Below are 23,458 nucleotides of genomic sequence, written 5' to 3' on the forward strand. Positions count from 1 at the left end.
ATTTATACACATTGAACTATCTGTAAACAAAGCTGTCTCTATCTCCATTTTGCTTAAAAAATATGTATTTGGATTTCAGAATATTTTGGATATCGGATATTCGGATATGGGAGACATAACTGTATTTTAGTCACCTAAATAAAATAATTTATTTCTAGGTATGATTTACATTTAGAGGTACAAATAAAAATATATGGAAATGATAAAACTACTGTACATACAGTACATGGCCGTTATAAAAAAAATTCTGCATATCTGCATTTATTGACCTGTGTCCACACGTGGCTGTATTCTTTATGCAGATTATTGCACTACAACGTTCAACAATAACAGCAGTATTGCCATGCAGAACAGTATGCAGTAAAAGCAAACACAAAGGGCCGTACAGCATGAGTTGAACGCAATTGGGCTGCACTTTGGATATGCAGAGTTTGGCCACATTTGTACTTTTGGTTTGATACTAATCATCATCATTAGGGCGCACTTGCATCAATCTATACTCGTGTCTGATAACAGGCATAACGCTTCCATCTACACCGCATAGCCTGCAGTTGTGTCACCAAGCCATCACCGAACATAGCCTAGGGGCCGGATGTAATTGCTTGCGAGGTGGCCAGATCTCAAAGACTCCGGCAGAACTCGTATACGTTTTTTTAAAGCAGCAAACATTTACAACGCAAAACCTGGTTGGTTTTGCCTTGTAAATGTTTGCTGCTATAAAAAAATGTACAAGTTCGGCTGTCTCGCTAGCCATTACATCCGACCCTATGTTTGAACGACCCATTACAGCACATATATACCTTTATCTGGCTATGACACTGCTTCACCCATACTTGAGTGCACTTGCCTAATTCGAACAGACACAAGATGTGTTTAGCAAAGGAGCAAATGTTCAAACGTACAACATGAGAAGAAATAGCTGATGTCACGCTGCCATAGTGTCCAATGTAGAGGGAACCACTCAGCAGACTCCTAAAAGGAAACATATCACGTGTATTTGTGCAGTTTACTGGTAATCCATCCCTCAGATAACAGACTATGGGTGCTCTGCAGTTTTCCTTTTAGTAACTGAAATGAAAATAAAATCCAAATCTATTGAGTTCCTGTGTGAGTGTCCCTGTGACTCCGCTAGGAAAAGGATGCATAGAATAATTGCCTTAGCTAGGTACACACTAAACTATTATTGGGCCGATTTGCCAATAATTGGAAGAATGACCAAAGTTATTGTATAGTGTGTGTACAAACAATCGTGTCGGCATTTCGCCAGTAATTCAGGAAAATCTTGCTCACACACACGAACAATAGATTTTCCGGTCTATCGTCCCAAACCAAAAATATCTGCCACAATCTCCAGATATTGGGGGTAATTCAGAGTTGATCGCAGCAAATTTGTTAGCAGTTGAGCAAAACCATGGGGGTAATTCCAAGTTGATCGCAGCAGGAATTTTTTTAGCAGTTGGGCAAAACCATGTGCAGTGCAGGGGGGGCAGATATAACATGTGCAGAGAGAGATAGATTTGGGTGTGGTGTGTTCAATCTGCAATCTAAATTGCAGTGTAAAAATAAAGCAGCCAGTATTTACCCTGCACAGAAACAAAATAACCCACCCAAATCTAACTCTCTCTGCACATGTTATATCGGGTGGTCTTCTGTATGCCGAATGTCGGGATACCGGCGCACAGTATACCGGCGCCGGAATCCCGACACCTATTCTCCCTCGTGGGGGTCCACGACCCCCCTGGAGGGAGAATAAAATAGTGTGGCGCGCCACCGTGCCCGCAGCGTGGCGAGCGCAGCGAGCCCGCAAGGGGCTCCTTTGCGCTCGCCACGCTGTCGGTATGCCGGCGGTCGGGCTCCCGGCGCCGGTATGCTGGTCGCCGGGAGCCCGAGCGCCGGCAAACCGTACTACACCCGTTATATCTGCCCCCCCTGCAGTGCACATGGTTTTGCCCAACTGCTAAAAAATAAGAATTTACTTACCGATAATTCTATTTCTCGTAGTCCGTAGTGGATGCTGGGGACTCCGTAAGGACCATGGGGAATAGCGGCTCCGCAGGAGACTGGGCACATCTAAAGAAAGCTTTAGGACTATCTGGTGTGCACTGGCTCCTCCCCCCATGACCCTCCTCCAAGCCTCAGTTAGGATACTGTGCCCGGACGAGCGTACACAATAAGGAAGGATTTTGAATCCCGGGTAAGACTCATACCAGCCACACCAATCACACCATACAACTTGTGATCTGAACCCAGTTAACAGCATGATAACAGAGGAGCCTCTAGAAAAGATGGCTCACTACAGCAATAACCCGATTTTTTGGTAACAATAACTATGGCCCTCATTCCGAGTTGTTCGCTCGGTATTTTTCATCGCATCGCAGTGAAAATCCGCTTAGTACGCATGCGCAATGTTCGCACTGCGACTGCGCCAAGTAACTTTACTATGAAGAAAGTATTTTTACTCACGGCTTTTTCTTCGCTCCGGCGATCGTAATGTGATTGACAGGAAATGGGTGTTACTGGGCGGAAACACGGCGTTTCAGGGGCGTGTGGCTGAAAACGCTACCGTTTCCGGAAAAAACGCAGGAGTGGCCGGAGAAACGGTGGGAGTGCCTGGGCGAACGCTGGGTGTGTTTGTGACGTCAACCAGGAACGACAAGCACTGAACTGATCGCACAGGCAGAGTAAGTCTGGAGCTACTCTGAAACTGCTAAGTAGTTAGTAATCGCAATATTGCGAATACATCGGTCGCAATTTTAAGAAGCTAAGATTCACTCCCAGTAGGCGGCGGCTTAGCGTGTGTAACTCTGCTAAATTCGCCTTGCGACCGATCAACTCGGAATGAGGGCCTATGTACCAGTATTGCAGACAATCCGCACTTGGGATGGGCGCCCAGCATCCACTACGGACTACGAGAAATAGAATTATCGGTAAGTAAATTCTTATTTTCTCTAACGTCCTAAGTGGATGCTGGGGACTCCGTAAGGACCATGGGGATTATACCAAAGCTCCCAAATGGGCGGGAGAGTGCGGATGACTCTGCAGCACCAATTGAGAGAACTCCAGGTCCTCCTCAGCCAGGGTATCAATTTTGTAGAATTTTACAAACGTATTTGCTCCTGACCAAGTAGCTGCTCGGCAAAGTTGTAAAGCCGAGACCCCTCGGGCAGCCGCCCAAGATGAGCCCACCTTCCTTGTGGAGTGGGCATTTACAGATTTTTGGCTGTGGCAGGCCTGCCACAGAATGTGCAAGCTGAATTGTACTACAAATCCAACGAGCAATAGTCTGCTTAGAAGCAGGAGCACCCAGCTTGTTGGGTGCATACAGGATAAACAGCGAGTCAGATTTTCTGACTCCAGCCGTCCTGGAAACATATATTTTCAGGGCCCTGACAACGTCTAGCAACTTGGAGTCCTCCAAGTCCCTAGTAGCCGCAGGCACCACAATAGGTTGGTTCAGGTGAAACGCTGAAACCACCTTAGGGAGAAACTGAGGACGAGTCCTCAATTCCGCCCTGTCCGAATGGAAAATCAGATAAGGGCTTTTACAGGATAAAGCCGCCAATTCTGACACGCGCCTGGCCCAGGCCAAGGCCAACAGCATGACCACTTTCCATGTGAGATATTTTAACTCCACAGATTTAAGTGGTTCAAACCAATGTGACTTTTGGAACCCAAAAAACTACATTGAGATCCCAAAGTGCCCCTGGAGGCACAAAAGGAGGCTGTATATGCAGTACCCCTTTTACAAACGTCTGAACTTCAGGGACTGAAGCTAGTTCTTTTTGGAAGAAAATTGACAGGGCCGAAATTTGAACCTTAATGGACCCCAATTTCAGGCCCATAGACACTCCTGTTTGCAGGAAATGTAGGAATCGACCCAGTTGAATTTCCTCCGTCGGGCCTTACTGGCCTCGCACCACGCAACATATTTTCGCCAAATGCGGTGATAATGTTTTGCGGTTACATCCTTCCTGGCTTTGATCAGGATAGGGATGACTTCATCCGGAATGCCTTTTTTCCTTCAGGATCCGGCGTTCAACCGCCATGCCGTCAAACGCAGCCGCGGTAAATCTTGGAACAGACAGGGTCCTTGTTGGAGCAGGTCCCTTCTTAGAGGTAGAGGCCACGGATCCTCCGTGAGCATCTCTTGAAGTTCCGGTTACCAAGTCCTTCTTGGCCAATCCGGAGCCACGAATATAGTGCTTACTCCTCTCCATCTTATCAATCTCAGTACCTTGGGTATGAGAGGCAGAGGAGGGAACACATACACTGACTGGTACACCCACGGTGTTACCAGAGCGTCTACAGCTATTGCCTGAGGGTCCCTTGACCTGGCGCAATACCTGTCTAGTTTTTCCCAACGGTTTATAATCATGTGGAAGTCTTCTGGGTGAAGTCCCCACTCTCCCGGGTGGAGGTCGTGCTGAGGAAGTCTGCTTCCCAGTTGTCCACTCCCGGAATGAATACTGCTGACAGTGCTATCACATGATTTTCCGCCCAGCGAAGAATCCTTGCAGCTTCTGCCATTGCCCTCCTGCTTCTTGTGCCACCCTGTCTGTTTACGTGGGTGACTGCCGTGATGTTGTCCGACTGGATCAACACCGGCTGACCTTGAAGCAGAGGTCTTGCTAAGCTTAGAGCATTGTAAATGGCCCTTAGCTTCAGGATATTTATGTGAAGTGATGTCTCCAGGCTTGACCATAAGCCCTGGATATTCCTTCCCTGTGTGACTGCTCCCCAGCCTCGCAGGCTGGCATCCGTGGTCACCAGGACCCAGTCCTGAATGCCGAATCTGCGGCCCTCTAGAAGATGAGCACTCTGCAACCACCACAGGAGGGACACCCTTGTCCTTGGTGACAGGGTTATCCGCTGATGCATCTGAAGATGCGACCCGGACCATTTGTCCAGCAGGTCCCACTGGAAAGTTCTTGCGTGGAATCTGCCGAATGGGATTGCTTCGTAGGAAGCCACCATTTTACCCAGAACCCTTGTGCATTGATGCACTGAGACTTGGCTCGGTTTTAGGAGGTTCCTGACTAGCTCGGATAACTCCCTGGCTTTCCCCTCCGGGAGAAACACCTTTTTCTGGACTGTGTCCAGGATCATCCCTAGGAACAGAAGACAAGTCGTCGGAACCAGCTGCGATTTTGGAATATTGAGAATCCAATCGTGCTGCCGCAACACTACCTGAGATAGTGCTACACCGACCTCCAACTGTTCCCTGGATCTTACCCTTATCAGGGAATCGTCCAAGTAAGGGATAACTAAAATTCCCTTCCTTCGAAGGAATATCATCATTTCGGCCATTACCTTGGTAAAGACCCGGGGTGCCGTGGACCATCCATACGGCAGCGTCTGAACTGATAGTGACAGTTCTGTACCATAAACCTGAGGTACCCTTGGTGAGAAGGGTAAATTTTGACATGAAGGTAAGCATCCTTGATGTCCCGAGACATCATGTAGTCCCCTTCTTCCAGGTTCGCAATTACTGCTCTGAGTGACTCAATCTTGAATTTGAACCTCTGTATGTAAGTGTTCAAAGATTTTAGATTTAGAATCGGTCTCACCGAGCCGTCCGGCTTCGGTACCACAACAGTGTGGAATAATACCCCGTTCCCTGTTGCAGGAGGGGTACCTTGATTATCACCTGCTGGGAATACAGCTTGTGAATGGCTTCCAAAACTGTCTCCCTGTCAGAAGGAGACATCGGTAAAGCAGACTTTAGGAAAACGGCGAGGGGGAGACGTCTCGAATTCTAATTTGTACCCCTGAGATATCACCTGATGGATCCAGGGGTCTACTTGCGAGTGAGCCCACTGCGCGCTGAAATTCATTGAGACGGGCCCCCTACCGTGCCTGATTCTGCTTGTAAAGCCCCAGCGTCATACTGAGGGTTTGGCAGAGGCGGGAGAGGGTTTCTGTTCCTGGGAACTGGCTGATTTCTGCAGCCTTTTTCCTCTCCCTCTGTCACGGGGCAGAAATGAGGAACATTTTGCCCGCTTGTCCACGAAAAGACTGCGCCTGATAATACGGCGTCTTCTCATGTTGAGAGGCGATCTGGGGTACAAACGTGGATTTCCCAGCTGTTGCCGTGGCCACCAGGTCTGAAAGACCGACCCCAAATAACTCCTCCCCTTATTAAGGCAATACTTCCAAATGCCGTTTGGAATACGCATCACCTGACCACTGACGTGTCCATAACCCTCTACTGGTAGAAATGGACAACGCACTTAGACTTGATGCCAGTCGGCAAATATTCCGCTGTGCATCACGCATATATAGAAATGCATCTTTTAAATGCTCTATAGGCAAAAATATACTGTCCCTATCTAGGGTATCAATATTTTCAGTCAGGGAATCCGACCACGCCAACCCAGCACTGCACATCCTGGCTGAGGCGATTGCTGGTCGCAGTATAACACCAGTATGTGTGTAAATACATTTTAGGATACCCTCCTGCTTTCTATCAGCAGGATCCTTAAGGGCGGCCATCTCAGGAGAGGGTAGAGCCCTTACAAGCGTGTGAGCGCTTTATCCACCCTAGGGGGTGTTTCCCAACGCACCCTAACCTCTGGCGGGAAAGGATATAATGCCAATAACATTTTAGAAATTATCAGTTGTTATCGGGGGAAAACCACGCATCATCACACACCTCATTTAATTTCTCAGATTCAGGAAAACTACAGGTAGTTTTTCCTCACCGAACATAATACCCCTTTTTGGTGGTACTCGTATTATCAGAAATGTGTAAAACATTTTTCATTGCCTCAATCATGTAACGTGTGGCCCTACTGGAAGTCACATTTGTCTCTTCACCGTCGACACTGGAGTCAGTATCCGTGTCGGCGTCTATATCTGCCATCTGAGGTAACGGGCGCTTTAGAGCCCCTGACGGCCTATGAGACGTCTGGACAGGCACAAGCTGAGTAGCCGGCTGTCTCATGTCAACCACTGTCTTTTATACAGAGCTGACACTGTCACGTAATTCCTTCCAACAGTTCATCCACTCAGGTGTCGACCCCCTAGGGGGTGACATCACTATTACAGGCAATCTGCTCCGTCTCCACATCATTTTTCTCCTCATACATGTCGACACAAACGTACCGACATACAGCACACACACAGGGAATGCTCTGATAGAGGACAGGACCCCACTAGCCCTTTGGGGAGACAGAGGGAGAGTTTGCCAGCACACACCAAAGCGCTATATATATACAGGGATAACCTTATATAAGTGTTTTTTCCCCTTATAGCTGCTGTATTGTTAATACTGCGCCTAATTAGTGCCCCCCTCTCTTTTTTAACCCTTTCTGTAGTGTAGTGACTGCAGGAGAGAGCCAGGGGAGCTTCCCTCCAATGGAGCTGTGAGGGAAAATGGCGCCAGTGTGCTGAGGAGATAGGCTCCGCCCCTTTTTCGCTGACTTTTCTCCTGCTTTTTTATGGATTCTGGCAGCGGTTAAAATTCATCCATATAGCCCTGGGGGCTATATGTGATGTATTTTCGCCAGCCAAGGTGTTTTTATTGCTGCTCAGGGCGCCCCCCCCTAGCGCCCTGCACCCTCAGTGACCGAAGTGTGAAGTGTGCTGAGGAGCAATGGCGCACAGCTGCAGTGCTGTGCGCTACCTTGGTGAAGACAGGATGTCTTCTGCCGCCGATTTTCCGGACCTCTTCTGTCTTCTGGCTCTGTAAGGGGGCCGGCGGCGCGGCTCTGGGACCCATCCATGGCTGGGCCTGTGATCGTCCCTCTGGAGCTAATGTCCAGTAGCCTAAGAAGCCCAATCCACTCTGCACGCAGGTGAGTTCGCTTCTTCTCCCCTTAGTCCCTCGATGCAGTGAGCCTGTTGCCAGCAGGTCTCACTGAAAATAAAAAACCTAAACTAAAACTTTCACTAAGAAGCTCAGGAGAGCCCCTAGTGTGCACCCTTCTCGTTCGGGCACAGAGATCTAACTGAGGCTTGGAGGAGGGTCATGGGGGGAGGAGCCAGTGCACACCAGATAGTCCTAAAGCTTTCTTTAGATGTGCCCAGTCTCCTGCGGAGCCGCTATTCCCCATGGTCCTTACGGAGTCCCCAGCATCCACTTAGGACGTTAGAGAAAATTTCCTGCTGCGATCAACTTGGAATTACCCCCCATGTGCACTGCAGGTGTGGCACATATAACATTTGCAGAGAGAGTTAGATATGGGCAGGGCTTAAAGTGGTCTTGGAGAGGTGGGGGAACTCACCTGCAATGCCGCAGAAAGGGTGTGGCCTCACAAGGAAGGGGCGTGGCCACACAAAAGTACCACCAATTCAAAATAATGCTTCACAGTAACACAATCTTATTCACATTGCCCGCCCCACATACTAGTGCCCTTTACACACACAATGCCCACAATAGCAGAGTCCCCCTTTTACACAGTACGGGAGGCGGAGCCCCCTTTTACACAGTACGGCAGACAGCGTCCCCTTTTACACAGTACGACAGGTAGAGCCCCTTCCAGGGGCAAACGCAGGATTTTATGAGGGGGTTTTCTATATATATATATATATATATATATATATATATACATACACACTCAGAGTCTTGAAAGTGCAAAAACAGACAAAAAGAGTGACATGGCAAGAGAGGGTGAGAGAGACATGGAGATAGAGACATTGCAAGAGAGAGAGAGACATGGCAAAAGAGAGAGAGATGAAGGGGAGACATGGCAAAATAGAGTGACATGGAGAGAGAGAGAGACATGGAGAGAGAGAGAGAGAGAGAGAGAGAGAGAGAGAGAGAGAGAGAGAGAATATCAGCAGCAGAAAGACTGGGCACCCAGAGCTGTGAATTGTGGCAGCAGTTACCTGGAGGTCTTCATGAGGAGGGCGAGTTGACTCTCCTACCAGACGCCCAGGGGTGTGCTATGGTTAGGATAAGGCCTCGGACCGTCATTCACTTGCAGACAGCGTTCCGGTGGAGGTGGGGAGGGCATTACAGGCCGCGGGTCACTAAGCTTAGGGGTGGGGTGGAATTTAAGCTGCTGCGCTGGCAGGGAGATGGGGAGTGGGCACGGACATTACTGGCCGCTGCTCAGCCTCACAGTTAACAGTTAACTCCGGCGGCTGCGGGAGGGGGGGGGGGGGGATCGGGCGTTACAGCCCGCGGCTCAGTCACACTCCAGCGGCTGTGGCAGCGGCAGAGGGGGGGAGAGAGGGCACTTTGAACCTGGCGCCGGCTGTGCGCCATTCACGGCTCCTGGACCGTCAGCTAATGAGAAGCTGCCACTTGGCAGCTTCTCATTGGCTGGCGGTCTGCGAGCCGTGATTGGCTCATGCCAGATTTAAAAAAAGCCTCACCTACTTCTAATTGGTGCTGCAGCCGGTCCGCGAGCCGTGATTGGCTGGCGGCCGCTGCCACCTTTACAATGGAACAGGGACATGATGCTGTGGCCGGGCGGAGGCAGAACTGGTTCCGCCTGCAATTAGAGGTGACGGAACGCAGTTCCGTCCTGTTCCGGCCCACTTTAACCACTGGATATGGGTGGGTTATTTTGTTACTGTGCAGGGTAAATACTGGCTGCTTTATTTTTACACTGCAATTTAGTTTCAGTTTGAACACACCTCACCCAAATCTAACTCTCTCTGCACATGTTATATCTACCCCCCCTGCAGTGCACATGGTTTTGCCTAACTGCTAACATATTTGCTGCTGCGATCAACTCTGAATTAGGCCCATTGAGCAGTATGTGTGCATTCTCAATAATCTGCCATATTTCCTGTTTTCCTGTCACTATGTCATCCACCTTGTGGGTGGATATATGCAAATGCAGTGTGATTTAGCAGAAAATTGGTAAATGAAAAAAAAAAAAGATTTGGTACCTACAATTTCCCGAAAAATTGTCCGATTGTCGGGCCTACCAGAAAAATCTGACAGTACCTAGCTTAACAATCAGGAATGACACATACAATATAATGGAGTAGTTTTGACACCAGGGCCGGGATGTAATGGGAGCCGAGTTTGAGCTGAGTTTGTAAAATGTCCGATTTTGCCATAAAAGTGGGCTTTTTTGCAAACCTGGGCAATTTAATAGTGTCCGAGTACATGCAAAGTTGGATGTTTTCTTCTCTTAAAGAGAGTGCCCGGTAAAAAGTTGGATCCAGAAGCTTTTCCCGTGTTAAACATACAACTTGGCCTATGTAATGGAGTCCGAGTTTGAAAATCTCACACAAAACAGCTCTACAAAATCAGACCTAAACAGACCTGTTTTTTTTGTGTGATCTGCATTTGTCAATGTTGAAAATCAACTTTAAGTACACAATTACAGTACATTTACAACAAATAAATATTTCTAAAATGATATCGTAAGGTCGGTACACACGGAGCGATTTTGACTATGAGCGATTTTGACTGAGCGATTTCCCTTCAACTGCCAGTAGGAGATTTTGACTAACTTTAACAGCGATTTTGAGTAAGTGTGCAAGCGATTTTGGATATGGGCGATTTTCCAGCGACATAGTCGAAATTGACTTGCCTGCACAGTCTATTTTTAATAGCGATAGCGACCTAGCGGGGACTCACATCGCTATCACTCGCTGTGTACACACAGATCGATATGTACTAACTTTCTTAGCGATTTTGACTGTATAGTCAACATCACTGAGCCACATCGCTCCGTGTGTACACACCTTAACCTTTAAATCAAACAAAAATATTTTAATCTCTCAAAATAGTCCATGTACTGTACATATAATTTTTTCATTTTTTTCCCTAGAAAATGCGTCTTAGACGCAAAACAATGCAATAGGAAGCACAAGCATCTCCTGCGGACTAAAATGATATGCAAAATGCAGAATGATGTGATAATACATACAAGCGCCCAGTAAAGGGACTTAATGGTGGTTCAGAGTCCTTCCACAGTCAATTTTCAATGTTAATATAACAAAGAAAAAAAGTGCATATAGTGATGTACCATTAAAACATTTAATATACAATCACATAGAATATGACAATCATTAAAACATAAAGTGCATGAAATCCAAAGTGCAGAGTGTCCAAAGTGCGTAATTACCAGCAGCAGGTAAGTTCAAGCATGAGGTTTTTTGTTCCACGGCAACTGCGGGTGTCACTTCCTCATCTGTGGAACAAAAAACCTCATGCTTGAACTTACCTGCTGCTGGTAATTACGCACTTTGGACACTCTGCACTTTGGATTTCATGCACTTTATGTTTTAATGATTGTCATATTCTATGTGATTGTATATTAAATGTTTTAATGGTACATCACTATATGCACTTTTTTTCTTTGTTATATTAACATTGAAAATTGACTGTGGAAGGACTCTGAACCACCATTAAGTCCCTTTACTGGGCGCTTGTATGTATTATCACATCATTCTGCATTTTGCTTGAGATTTTCTCTGGGTGGAGGTACATATGAGAGTTACCTCTGTGTGATTAGTACACTAACTAGCTGCCTTTCTCTAAGCGCACTGTGAATTATCTATCCTTCTGTATTCCTAAAATGATATGCAGCATGCCTATATTCTGTGTGTAATTGTGGCTGTATCTGCATATGAAATGTTATGGTACAGTGTTTTCCTGCCAAACACTGTAACATCATTTGGTATGCCGATACAGCCACAACAACACACAGAATATACTGTAGCATGCTGCATATCATTTTAATCATAATGTGTGTTGCTTCAATCATGAGACTTTGGAATGACAATAGGAAACTTGCTATCACACTGTGCAACTGTTATACTAACAGACGCTTTCCGGTTGGTCTGAAAAAGCCGAACACTTCCTGGTCTACAAATCCTGTGAGAAGTCTGATCTAATTTGCATTTGGAGTGTACAAGTCGCACATTGGCTAAGTTCCGGGAAAAAGTTGCCCCTTATAATGTCCGAGTTTGTCCGACTTTTTCCCAGATGCAAAACTTGGCTCCCATTGCATCCCAGCCATGTTCTGCTGCTGTTAGTTGGTCTTGGTCCAGCACTCAATTGGGAACTTAGGTACTCTTACAAAAGTACTTTTAATATGGCCTCCTTACAATGCAGCTAGACTCTGGCAAGTGACAGATCATGAAATCTCCCCTCATTTAGTGCGTTAATAACAGTCACCCAATGTTGCTTAAACTGGAAGACTGTATACAGTCTATGCCTGAGCACTCCTGTGCGATCTCCAGATGTGATGAAATTCTCCTTTCATCACATCCACTTATATTGCTCAGTTGGGTGTAGTATGATATACTGACATGCAGAATGTTGACATTATGTCGCAACTGCAATGTTGCAATGTTGCCATGTTCTGAGTGATGTTGACATATTCAGAATGCCTACAGATGAACATTCACAATGTTGATTCTGACATAATTACAATATTTTTTTTATTGTACATTGTGGAAGTCGACAGTCACAATGTCAACACTGATATTTAAATCAAAACTAACCATAAAACTATTTGCAGCCTCACATGATTTGCATGTGTCAACATTTTGACTGTCAACATTCACAATGCTGACATTTTGAACATGTTGACATTTGGAATGTCAACATCCTGACTGGAACCTTCTCATGCAGTCAAGCAGTTTTTAAACTCCCAGCATCTCCAGTCCTCCCAGAGAAAATGATCCTTGTTAGACCGTAGGAGTTATCCAATCGCCTGATGAGAGTAGCAACAGGATAGGAAAACCCTGGTGTACTACTCATTGAGATGTGGTTAGATACCTGTCATGTCCACATAACACAATGAAGGATGCTTACAGCGAAAAGTCCTAGTGGGAAAGAGGGTGGACTTGACTGTTGCTGTGTTATAACTATTTGACCACAGGCACTTTGCTTTATTTAGCCCACAGGTTCTCAAACTCGGTCCTCAGGACCCCAAACGGTCCATGTTTTGCAGGTCACCTGTTAATTTTTAAAATGTGACAGTTGGTGATGCACAGTGCACCTGCTGGGTGACATGGAAAACGTGAACCGTGTGGGGTCCTGAGGACCGAGTTTGAGAACCACTGATTTAGCCCCTAATATTCTGATAACAAACTGCAGTGACTATATGTATGCTACTTACAAAACAATTGCTCAGTTTGCACTCGTCTTCTATCTCATCTGCGCTGTCTTCGTCAGAGACCTCACCCTCCTCAGCATCTTCTGCCAGGTCATAAGGCAACTTTTTCCCCTTAAAAATATACAATGCAGTCATATTCTTAGATGAGTCAATAAAATATCTACAGGTAGAACAAATGCGGCATCAATGATTTGTTTGCCTTTGTTGAGTAAATAGTTCCTATCTCACATTCAATATCTACTTTATTGCCTGGAAGAGTATGACCAAGTTCAATCAGGTGTTGTACCACACAGTAACCATAGGATTAATGATTTGATTACAATGGAGCATATAACTTGTAATAACTTTGTAGTGCCCCTTTGAGGCCTACGAAGATTGTATTCATGCTGAGAATGGCTGCACCTCTAGGGGCAGACAAGATATAAATTGAGAGGCCTACTTGTACCTGACAATGGCATTATCTAAGAGATGGTACATTATATGGTGTTTAGCAGAAGACAGTGAGATACAGTACACTCCAATAGACTGATCACTGTAAGCAAAGGATTAAGGGTCAATTTTAGACAAAGTGCTTTAGAAACTGATGGTGTATCTTCACACATTCTAGGCCATATGTAATGCCGTAACATTTGGCCGGAGATGCGGGTTGCCGGCCGAACTTTGACGTTTTTTTTAAAGCAGTAATCATTTACAAAGCATGGTTTTGCCTTGTAAATGATTGCCGCTGTAAAAAAACATTTGAGTTCGACTGGCAACCCACACCTCCGGCCAAGTCGGAAGGTATTACATCCCGCCCTCTGTGTCTATGGTATATGTTAGTGTTTACTGTGCGTCATAACCTATTAGGGTTCTCCTGTGTTCCTATGTTAGCCACCTCTAGTGGCGATGCAGATGTTTAACTGGAGGGCAGCAGATACCGGTACATATTTATAGTAGCCTTGGAGTGCCGACTTTATTGTTTCTCTATCTCTTAATATATTTACTATTTATATAATACTCCCTAGATCGCTACATAACACTTGGTTTCTGTCACCCTGATTCTTATTTCAGTGTCATGTCTCCTGATGCATAAATGTTTATATACCATATACTTGTCCTACATTGTCTTGTACTGTAAATCACAGTTTTTTTGTTTTGCTTATTTGTTTATGTACTTGGTTGGGTGCTGCAGAACCCTTGTGTCACTATATACAGTAAATAAACGATGATAATTATATATATATATAAAATATTTGTTGATCTGTAAACATTTTGACTCCCCTTGATTTCAGCAGTCCTTCATCGGAATTAATTTTGCTACTAGCTATCCATCAGCCTGCTGGCCTAACATCAAATTCTGAAATATTCTTAGAAGGAGGTTTATCTAGCGCATACCTTGTCCCTGATTGTGAAAATATAAATATTGATAAATATTCTTAAATTGATAAAATTAATAGAAATATTTTATTATTTGAGATCAGCATTTACAATCTCAAAAAAAGATATACTGTATACACATAAATTTGTATAAAAAACAATGTTATTTTATATAAAAAGCAGTTAATAGAAGTAATTACAGCATGGTGACCTAATACCAGTATCTACAGTATACAGGGAAAAACACCGAAGGTGAACTACCTTCCCTGTACCTTTAAGGATTAAATATTCTGTTACATTTTTTTCCCCTGAGATTAATTGCAGACCTTTCATGAATTTATCACTATAAAAGCATCATGTTTCATGCTGTTGTATATTACAGTAACGATGCTCTTGTGTCAGTAATCTAGAATCTCCACCACAATATGGAGAATACTGTGCAGATAATTATATTTAAACCTTATATATTTCAGTATATGGTATCAATTATAAGAATGATTATTCTGTATTATGATGCTTCACAAAAGAGCATTGTTCCACATTAATCTTTACCTTTACTAGTATCTTTCCCTTTAGGCTCTGGGGGCTGGGAAGCTGTTTGCATTCTCCAAGTGGAACAGATGATAAGTCAAGTTTATCCCCAAATATTTCTTTTAAGTACTGAGCAATTTTCCTTTGTTGCTGAATATTGCAATGGTTTTCAATAGAGAGAATTACAGGGTACCTACAATAACAAAGAGGAAATACATTGTTTACTTCATAAGGACACATTAACCTCTAACTGAACTAAGACACAGTACTGACAACAGCCAAGGCCATCTTAATGTATGGGTATACTGGGCAGCTGCGATTCTAGGGCATACTTACCCGGACAGGAAACATTGCTGGCTACTTTGGGGGTGGAACCAGATTCTTACGACATTAGGCCTTGCTTCCACAATAACAAAATGCAGTGATTCAAGGGTCCGTTTTTCCCAGTGTTGGAGGAGTGTGTGGGGGTTATGTATTAACCCTATGAGAGAGGTAAAGTGGAGAAGTTACCCATACAACCAATCTACTTCTCACTGTCATTTTACAGACTGCGCTAGATAAATGACAGCTAGATGATGATTGGCTGCAATGGTCAACTTCTCTACTTTAGTTCTCTGAAATTTTTTGATACATCTCCCCCTGGTATTTGACATATAGTGTCCATTGAAGTGCAGCCTAAGCTTATGGGAAGTACTGTATATTAGAATGGTCTAACACTCTACATCAGGACCACTTCCATGCTTCATAAGCTACCCCAAGTGCATTAACACCAAACTCCTCGGTGTGGCCCTCTTCTTCACCATAGTTTGTAGTAAAGATTTTGCCGCATGCCACAATAAAGATTTTAATCTTCTGTACTAAATTTAAAAAAACAGTCAGTAATGTCAGAGTTACATTGTAGAACTGTCCATGGCATGAAGCCAGTTGCAGGGATGACTGATAGTGGATGGTAAAGGGCATGCATAGATTCCCATTCTGGGACTGGAATGCACTCCAGGCTTTTTTATACAGATAGAAGCATAGCACTGGTTTATGGATGCAGACGGTCCCTTTTCTAGAAAAGTGAGGAGAGACCACATACTCGTTTTTGACAAAGGCATGCTTGTTGATGGCCTCGACCACCTCTTTAAAAGGGATTTTTGAGGTGAGTGTATATCCATGGTGCACAACTGGCTCGCCATCTGGTCCATCCCAACAGTCAACTGTAGAAAGAAGAAAGAACTAGTAAGCAGGGCAGAGTAGGTTTAGGCAGGGCTGTAACAAGCCAATTGCCTTGTGCCAGTTACACAAAGATGCCAACTCCATTTTACAGGCAAAGCAAGAAAGAGAAAATGGTTTTGTTCACAGGAACACAGAAAATGCTACACATAGGGATGTCCGCCTTTTCAAAGAACCTGCCAAGCTACAGGATGCCTCTTGCTAACATACTCGTATGACAAATACAATTTCCCACTGCAACAATCCTGCGTCTAGTAATGTCATTCATTGAATAGTCTGAGACACACTGTACAGGAGGTGGCTGTCTTATACAAGTACATTCAGATGTGCTATTATTTTGTATTGAGAAGTGAGTGCAGATATGGGGTTGAAGAATCCTCCAAGGATGCAAGATGAATGTCTAGGACTTATCATGTGTACAGTATAATATGACCAGAGCACAGGGACAAGACAAGTGAGACTTGGTATATATGTCTGACAGAGTTCATTAAAAGACTTGGATGTAAAATAGGTATACTGGATGCTATAATCACATCCCAAATCACAGGCCAAATTAGCAGCCAACCTCTGCTGCATAGTAATACAGAATTGCAGAATGTTATATCTGTCTCATTACATCAAAAGACAAATCTTTACTCCTGTTACTGTATCTCTAACTAGTAATTCATAACATGGTATAGAATATATATTCACTGCAGATATGATTGCTTGCTGCCATTAATAGAATTCAACTATAGAGGTTTGTGCTAATTGTATTATTTGTTTATCTTCCCTTTTTTTAATCTAAACAGTTCGTTAATAACTGCTAATCGCCCTGTTTTAATACAACGTAATTATAATTCCTGTTTCTGAAATCTTTATACTGTACCTTGCAGCAAGACAAAACAACAACACACAATAGTAGTATTAGATGATTCATTAATGAAGCAACAAAGGAAATTATGATGCAATTACCCTAGATGCCTCAATTAGTAAGCAAAATTTAAACACCTAGAGAAAATAAAAGGTATGCAATACAAAAACCCCACAATATATGTTCCTTTGCTCAGCAACAACGACAACATACCTTCTATGCACCGGCAGCCATCTTGTAACACCCATGCGTACATGTCCACCTTAGACTGGGATAGAAGTTGGTCCCCAGTTAAGTAAGTATTATGTGATGATGCAATGTAGTAATTGCTCAGAGGCTGTTCCATATCCTGGTAAATTTCCCCATGCAGAGGGTTAAATATGTCACCAGCAGGGCTTCTCATAAAACTGGTAAAACCTTTATGCAGGAAGAATTGGAATGCTGTTATTTTCCTTGTATAACCGTAACAGATGTACTGTATTAAGTAATATAAAGATTTACATTTTGTAGAAAACACGTTGTTAAGGAATCTATTTTTTCCATTGAAACTTGATAAAAAGACAAGAAAAGATCCACTAACAAAGGTTAGTATGATTTATACATATGAAATGTATACTAAAACATATTGCAGCAGAACCATATTTCTTGGCTGCAGATATCAACTGAGGTAGCATTGTAGTTTCACTTTTTCCTCAGAAGTATATATTATTTTAGATTACATACATATTTACAATTTATTTTCCAAACAACGTCTATATATTTCCAAAATCGTCTATATATTCCCACCCCCCGCACAAGTACAAAAGCATCGCACAGCGTTGATGCTTCTGTACTGAAAGAGTAGCTCCCAGCCAACGCTGGCAGGGAGCTACTCGTCGCTGCCTGGGTCGCAGTGGCTGCGTGTGACGTCACGTTGTCGCCGCGGGTCCCCCCCCCCCCCAAAAGGTCCGGCCATGCCTGCTTGCCCGGACCACACCCCCTAAACGGCGGCCAAACACCAATCAGGCAGAGGCGATCGCAGGGCTAAGACAGCTGTTGGCTGTCTGCCATGCATCGGCGCACTGCGGTGCCGGAGCAGTTCAGACCTGATCGCTGCTGTGCGAAAACGCACAGCAGCGATCAGGTCTGAATTAGCCCCATATAAAAGACACAAGTTGTCAAACTCGGTCCTCAGGACCCCATACAGTTCATGTTTGCCAGGTCACCTCTGGATTTTTTAAATGTGACAGTTGGTGATACACAGTGCACCTGCCAGGTGACCTAGAAAACATGACCTGTGTGAGGTTCTGAGGACCAAGTCTGAGAACCACTGAACTATAACAACTGAGTGTACCAATAAGCACCTACTGACACATACATGTATATAAAATCGTGTCTCAAATCATGAAGAGTATGATAATAGGTAAAAGTACAGTATAACTTATTGCAGCTGCTATTCAAATGGTAATAATAATAATTATTATTATAATGTCGTTTTTTTTTATAAGTACTGCTTGCACACATAACGTGTTGGAGCAAGGAAAATTAACATGTAACACATATGAGGCATATGTATCAATTATCAGATTTCAAACCTGATCACTGTAATTTCTTAACACCGCTATTCGCAGCAATAAGAAATTAACATTTGCCAGGATGTATCAAAAACCATATACAGGGACTGTGGCTCAAAAGGAGCCTGTTTCTGCAACGTGATTGCCAATGTAATCATTTCCCTTCTATATCGGGACCCTGCAGCGCTACTGAGCATGTGTGGTCTGCTGGCCAGGCATGTGTGGCAGCCAGTGCCGGGGAGGGTTCTGGTGACATTTTTGGTGGAATGTGCCCTATAGGCTACAGCGGCTAATGCTATCTTCACATAGCATTAGCTCCAGTGACTAAACATATAAATATGACAGCTCTGCAGCCATCAAGAATGACCTGAAACTATTTCCCAAGATTAAACTAATTCTCTTGGTCAGAGCATAGGAATTTTTATTTGGCTATCAGTTATACCCATTTCACATCTCCAATGCCGGATCCCACCCGGGAATTAGAAACGGGTCCTTCCCGAGTGGGATCCGGCATTAGACCCTTGCAGCAGGCTTCCCGACCCGGCAATTTGCCGGGTCAGTTGCCATAGCGGCGGGGGGGCGGGGCCGGCAGTGGGGACGGCGCTGGGAGATGAGCTCATCTCCGCGCCGCCTCTCCCTATGTAGTGAACAGGTCCCGGGTCGCATCGACCTGGGAACCCGTTCACGCTGCCACTAACCCGGTATTCAACCCGGGAATAACCCTTCTTATAACCTGGGTTAAATTACCGGGTCGGGCAACCCCCGGGAATTCTCCATGGCCCCTTTCACATCGCACACTGACCTGTGTCGACCCGGCAATATGCCAGGTCGATACCGGGTTATTTGTGCAAAGTGAAAGGGGTATTACTTGCAGCATGCTCTCCAAAATCTGACCACAAACTGAACGCCAGCCTTAGACAGTTCCAAGAAGATTTCCCTAATGAAGAGGTCAGACATGGGGGTAAATTTACTAAGATGGGAGTTCTATTTAAGATGGGATGTTGCCCATAGCAACCAATCACATTCCAGGTATTATCTTCTAGAAGGTGCTAGATAAATGAGAAGTAGATTCTGCTTGGTTGCTATGGGCAACATCCCATCTTGAATAGAACTCCCATCTTAGTAAATTTACCCCACGGAATTTCCTGGTTAAAAATTAAAGCGTTTTGAACACTAATAGAGGGTCCACAATAGCAAAGAGGTGGTGGAGTAATTAGGTTGAGTGTAGATTGTACTGCAAAAGAATAATAAAGTAGAGATCCCTGAGGTCATCCATGCAACTAGAAAGAGCTTGAAATAATAATAATAATAATAATAATAATAATAATAATAATATCAGGCTTTATTTATTCTCCTGCTTTTTACTCAGAGAGGTCCTGTAATGTAGAGAACAGTAACTGAATGTCAGGGGTTGTTATGGGCATAAAAAAGTCATGCTATGTCCACTATGCAAATTGTGCCACGTATAATAGGAACCCTGATCTAAGTCAGTAGAGCCTACAGGTCACAACCCTCAGGCTATTCTCTCTAATACTATTTTCAGACAGAAAGGCAAATTCCCGGGCTTAGAAGTTCTAACCGGTAATTTGTGGAAAAACACGGGTCCTTTTTCTGTGTGAAAGGGTCATCCCGGGTTGAAATTCCCGGGACTTCGACCCAGGAATTTTCCAGAGTTGGAGACCCGGGAATTTGGACCCGGGTTGACCCTTTCACACAGACGAAATACCCGGGTTGATCAGCAAATTACCAAGTCGAAAATTATTGACTCGGTCATTTGCTTCTCTGTGTGAAAGGGGTGGTCAGACAGAGACCAGCAAAACTACGCGGAAGTGAAATGCCAGGTAATTGTGGGATTTCTGTCTGAAAAGGGTATAAGTGATGCTAGACAGACAAAATAAAGTTTGATACAGACCAATGCCAAGGCAGGCCGCTGAGCACTGAGGTCATGGGTTCGATTCCCACCATGGCCCTAACTGTGCAGAGTTTGTATATTCTCCCCGTACTTGCGTGGGTTTCCTCCGGTTTCCTCCCACAATTCAAAAATATACTGGTAGGTTAATTGGCTCCCAACAAAAATTAACCCTAGCGTGAATGTGTCTGTGTGTACATGTGATAGGGAATATAGGCCCTCATTCTGAGTTGTTCGCTCGATACTTTCTATCGCATCGGTGCGATTTTCCGCTAATTGCGCATGCGCAATGTTCGCACTGCGGCTGCGCCAAGTAAATTTGCTAAGAAGTTTGGTATTTTACTCACGGCATTACGAGGTTTTTTCTTCGTTCTGGTGATCGGAGTGTGATTGACAGGAAGTGGGTGTTTCTGGGCGGAAACTGGCCGTTTTATGGGAGTGTGTGAAAAAACGCTGCCGTTTCTGGGAAAAACGCGGGAGTGGCTGGAGAAACGGGGGAGTGCCTGGACGAACGCTGGGTGTGTTTGTGACGGCAAACCAGGAACGAAACTGACTGAACTGATCGCAGTGGCAGAGTAAGTGTCGAGCTACTCAGAAACTGCTAAGAAATTTCTATTCGCAATTTTGCGAATCTTTCGTTCGCAATTCTGCTAAGCTAAGATTCACTCCCAGAGGGCGGCGGCTTAGCGTGTGCACTGCTGCGAAAAGCGGCTAGCGAGCGAACAACTCGGAATGAGGGCCCTAGATTGTAAACTCCACTGGGGCAGGGACTGATGTGAATGGGCAAAAATATTCTCTATACAGCGTTGCAGAATATGTGTGCGCTATATAAATAACTGGTAATAAAAAATGATTGAGGGGTTAGTTTAGACTTGAGTCAATACTAAGGCTATGAATAGGTTAGGATTAAGACTATTGTGTTAATTTAGAGATTATATCAGCATATAGCAGCAAGCTTTAATGCCTCTACTGTCAGTCTCAATCAATAGGAAGTTTATTGCATTAGTAAATACTAATTGTTCTGTTTTTAATACAATTGGGCTCAGGGCATACACCTTTTTTTGTTTCTCTATTGAATATCTGTGTTGTAATAGAAAGATATACCATCCCAACCCTTCATAGGATGCTACAACTGTTTCACAATGTCAGTTAATATCTAACTAAAATGTTACACAGTATAATGGTCCATATTACTGTATATAAGGGTAAGACGCAGTATGTAAGTTGGTCAAGCGAAATCCACTCTTGCTGGGCAGTATATGTGCCATTACTGAAGTTGCTAAGTGGATAATGGAACCCAAGAATGTCCGTAGGCAGTTCTGGAATCCATACAAACATTTTGTAAGGGCTTCCACATACTGCCCATGAGCAGAAAATAGGATTTTAATTACCTACCGGTAAATCCTTTTCTCGTAGTCCGTAGAGGATGCTGGGGTCCAAATTAGTACCATGGGGTATAGATGGGTCCTTTGGGAGCCACTGGCACTTTAAGAGTTTAATAGTGTGGGCTGACCCCTCCCTCTATGCCCCTCCTACCAGACTCAGTCTAGAAACTGTGCCAGAGGAGACGGACATACTTCGAGAGAAGGAAATACACAGATAGTGGTGAGATTCAAACCAGCTCACACAGAACAAAAGGAAAGCCAAGCTAACCAACTTGGAATAATTCAGCAATGGCTGAACCAACAAAACTGAACCAAGTAACTATGCAGGAATACGAAGCACTGGGCGGGCACCCAGCATCCTCTACTGACTACGAGAAAAGGATTTACCGGTAGGTAACTAAAAAAATTTCTAACGTCCTAGAGGATGCTGGGGTCCAAATTAGTACCATGGGGATGTACCAAAGCTCCCAGTATGGGAGGGAGAGTGCTGAGGGTCCTGCAGAACAGATCGACCAAATTTTAGGTCCTCAGAGGCCAAAGTATCGAACTTGTAGAACTTAGCAAACGTGTTCGACCCTGACCAAATAGCTGCTCGGCAAAGCTTTAAAGCCGAGACACCCCGGGCAGCCGCCCAGGAAGAACCCACCTTACGAGTAGAGTGGGCCTGAACAGGATTTGGAATCGGCAATCGGCAATCCTGCCGTCGAATAAGCATGCTGGATAGTAAGCCTGATCCAGCGAGAAATCGTCTGCTTAGAAGCAGGACACCCAATCTTGTGGGGATCATAAAGGACAAATAGAGCGTCCGATTTCCTGTGACGAAAAGTTCTCTTCACATATATTTTCAAAGTCCGCACAACAACCAAGGACTTTGAGCTAACTGAGGTGTCAGTAGCCACTGGCACCACAATAGGTTGGTTGATATGAAAAGCCGACACAACCTTTGGAAGAAATTGCTGACGCGTTCTGAGCTCAGCTTTATCCTCATGGAAAATCAAGTAGGGGCTCTTGTGCGACAATGCCCCCAATTCCGACACACGTCTTGCAGATGCCAATGCCAACAGTGTGACCGCCTTCCAAGTAAGAAACTTTACGTCCACCTCCTGTAAAGGTTCGAACCAATCCGATTGTAGAAATTGCAGCACCACATTAAGATCCCAAGGCGCCGTAGGAGGCACAAAGGGTGGTTGGATGTGCAGAACTCCTTTCAAGAAAGTCTGAACCTCAGGGATAGCAACCAGTTGTTTCTGGAAGAAAATGGACTAGGCCGTAATCTGGACTTTGATTGAGCCCAAGCGTAGGTCCACATCCACACCTGCTTGCAGAAAGAGGAGAAAACGTCCCAGTTGAAACTCTACCGTAGGAAACTTCTTGGATTCACACCAAGAGACACACCCCCTTCCTAGCTTGGATCAGAGTAGAAATAACCTTGTTCGGAATGCCCTTCCAAGCTATGATCTGGCATTCAACCTCCATGCCGTCAAACGTAGCAGCGGTAAGTCTTGATAGGCGAACGTCCCCTGTTGTAGAAGGTCCTCGCAAAGAGGAAGAGGCCTCGGATCCTCCAGCAGTAATGCCAGAAGATTCGTGTACCAAGCCCTTCTTGACCAGTCCGGAGC

The 23,458-nt window shown here is 44.6% G+C and overlaps 1 protein-coding gene across 1 annotated transcript in view; it reads right to left on the reverse strand.

Moving 5' to 3' along the window:
* PLCH1 (phospholipase C eta 1) overlaps nucleotides 1–23,458 on the reverse strand; it is a 469,798-nt gene that overhangs the window by 77,895 nt on the left and 368,445 nt on the right. The window contains exons 8-11 of the mRNA XM_063916111.1: nucleotides 17,206–17,409; nucleotides 16,003–16,123; nucleotides 14,943–15,114; nucleotides 13,038–13,145 (exon numbers count right to left, since the gene is read on the reverse strand). Of these exons, the coding sequence (XP_063772181.1) occupies nucleotides 13,038–13,145; nucleotides 14,943–15,114; nucleotides 16,003–16,123; nucleotides 17,206–17,409 (605 nt within the window). The remainder of the gene's footprint in view (nucleotides 1–13,037; nucleotides 13,146–14,942; nucleotides 15,115–16,002; nucleotides 16,124–17,205; nucleotides 17,410–23,458) is intronic.

The sequence above is a fragment of the Pseudophryne corroboree genome, chromosome 4 (assembly GCF_028390025.1).
Source record: "Pseudophryne corroboree isolate aPseCor3 chromosome 4, aPseCor3.hap2, whole genome shotgun sequence".
Classification (NCBI taxonomy): domain Eukaryota; kingdom Metazoa; phylum Chordata; class Amphibia; order Anura; family Myobatrachidae; genus Pseudophryne; species Pseudophryne corroboree.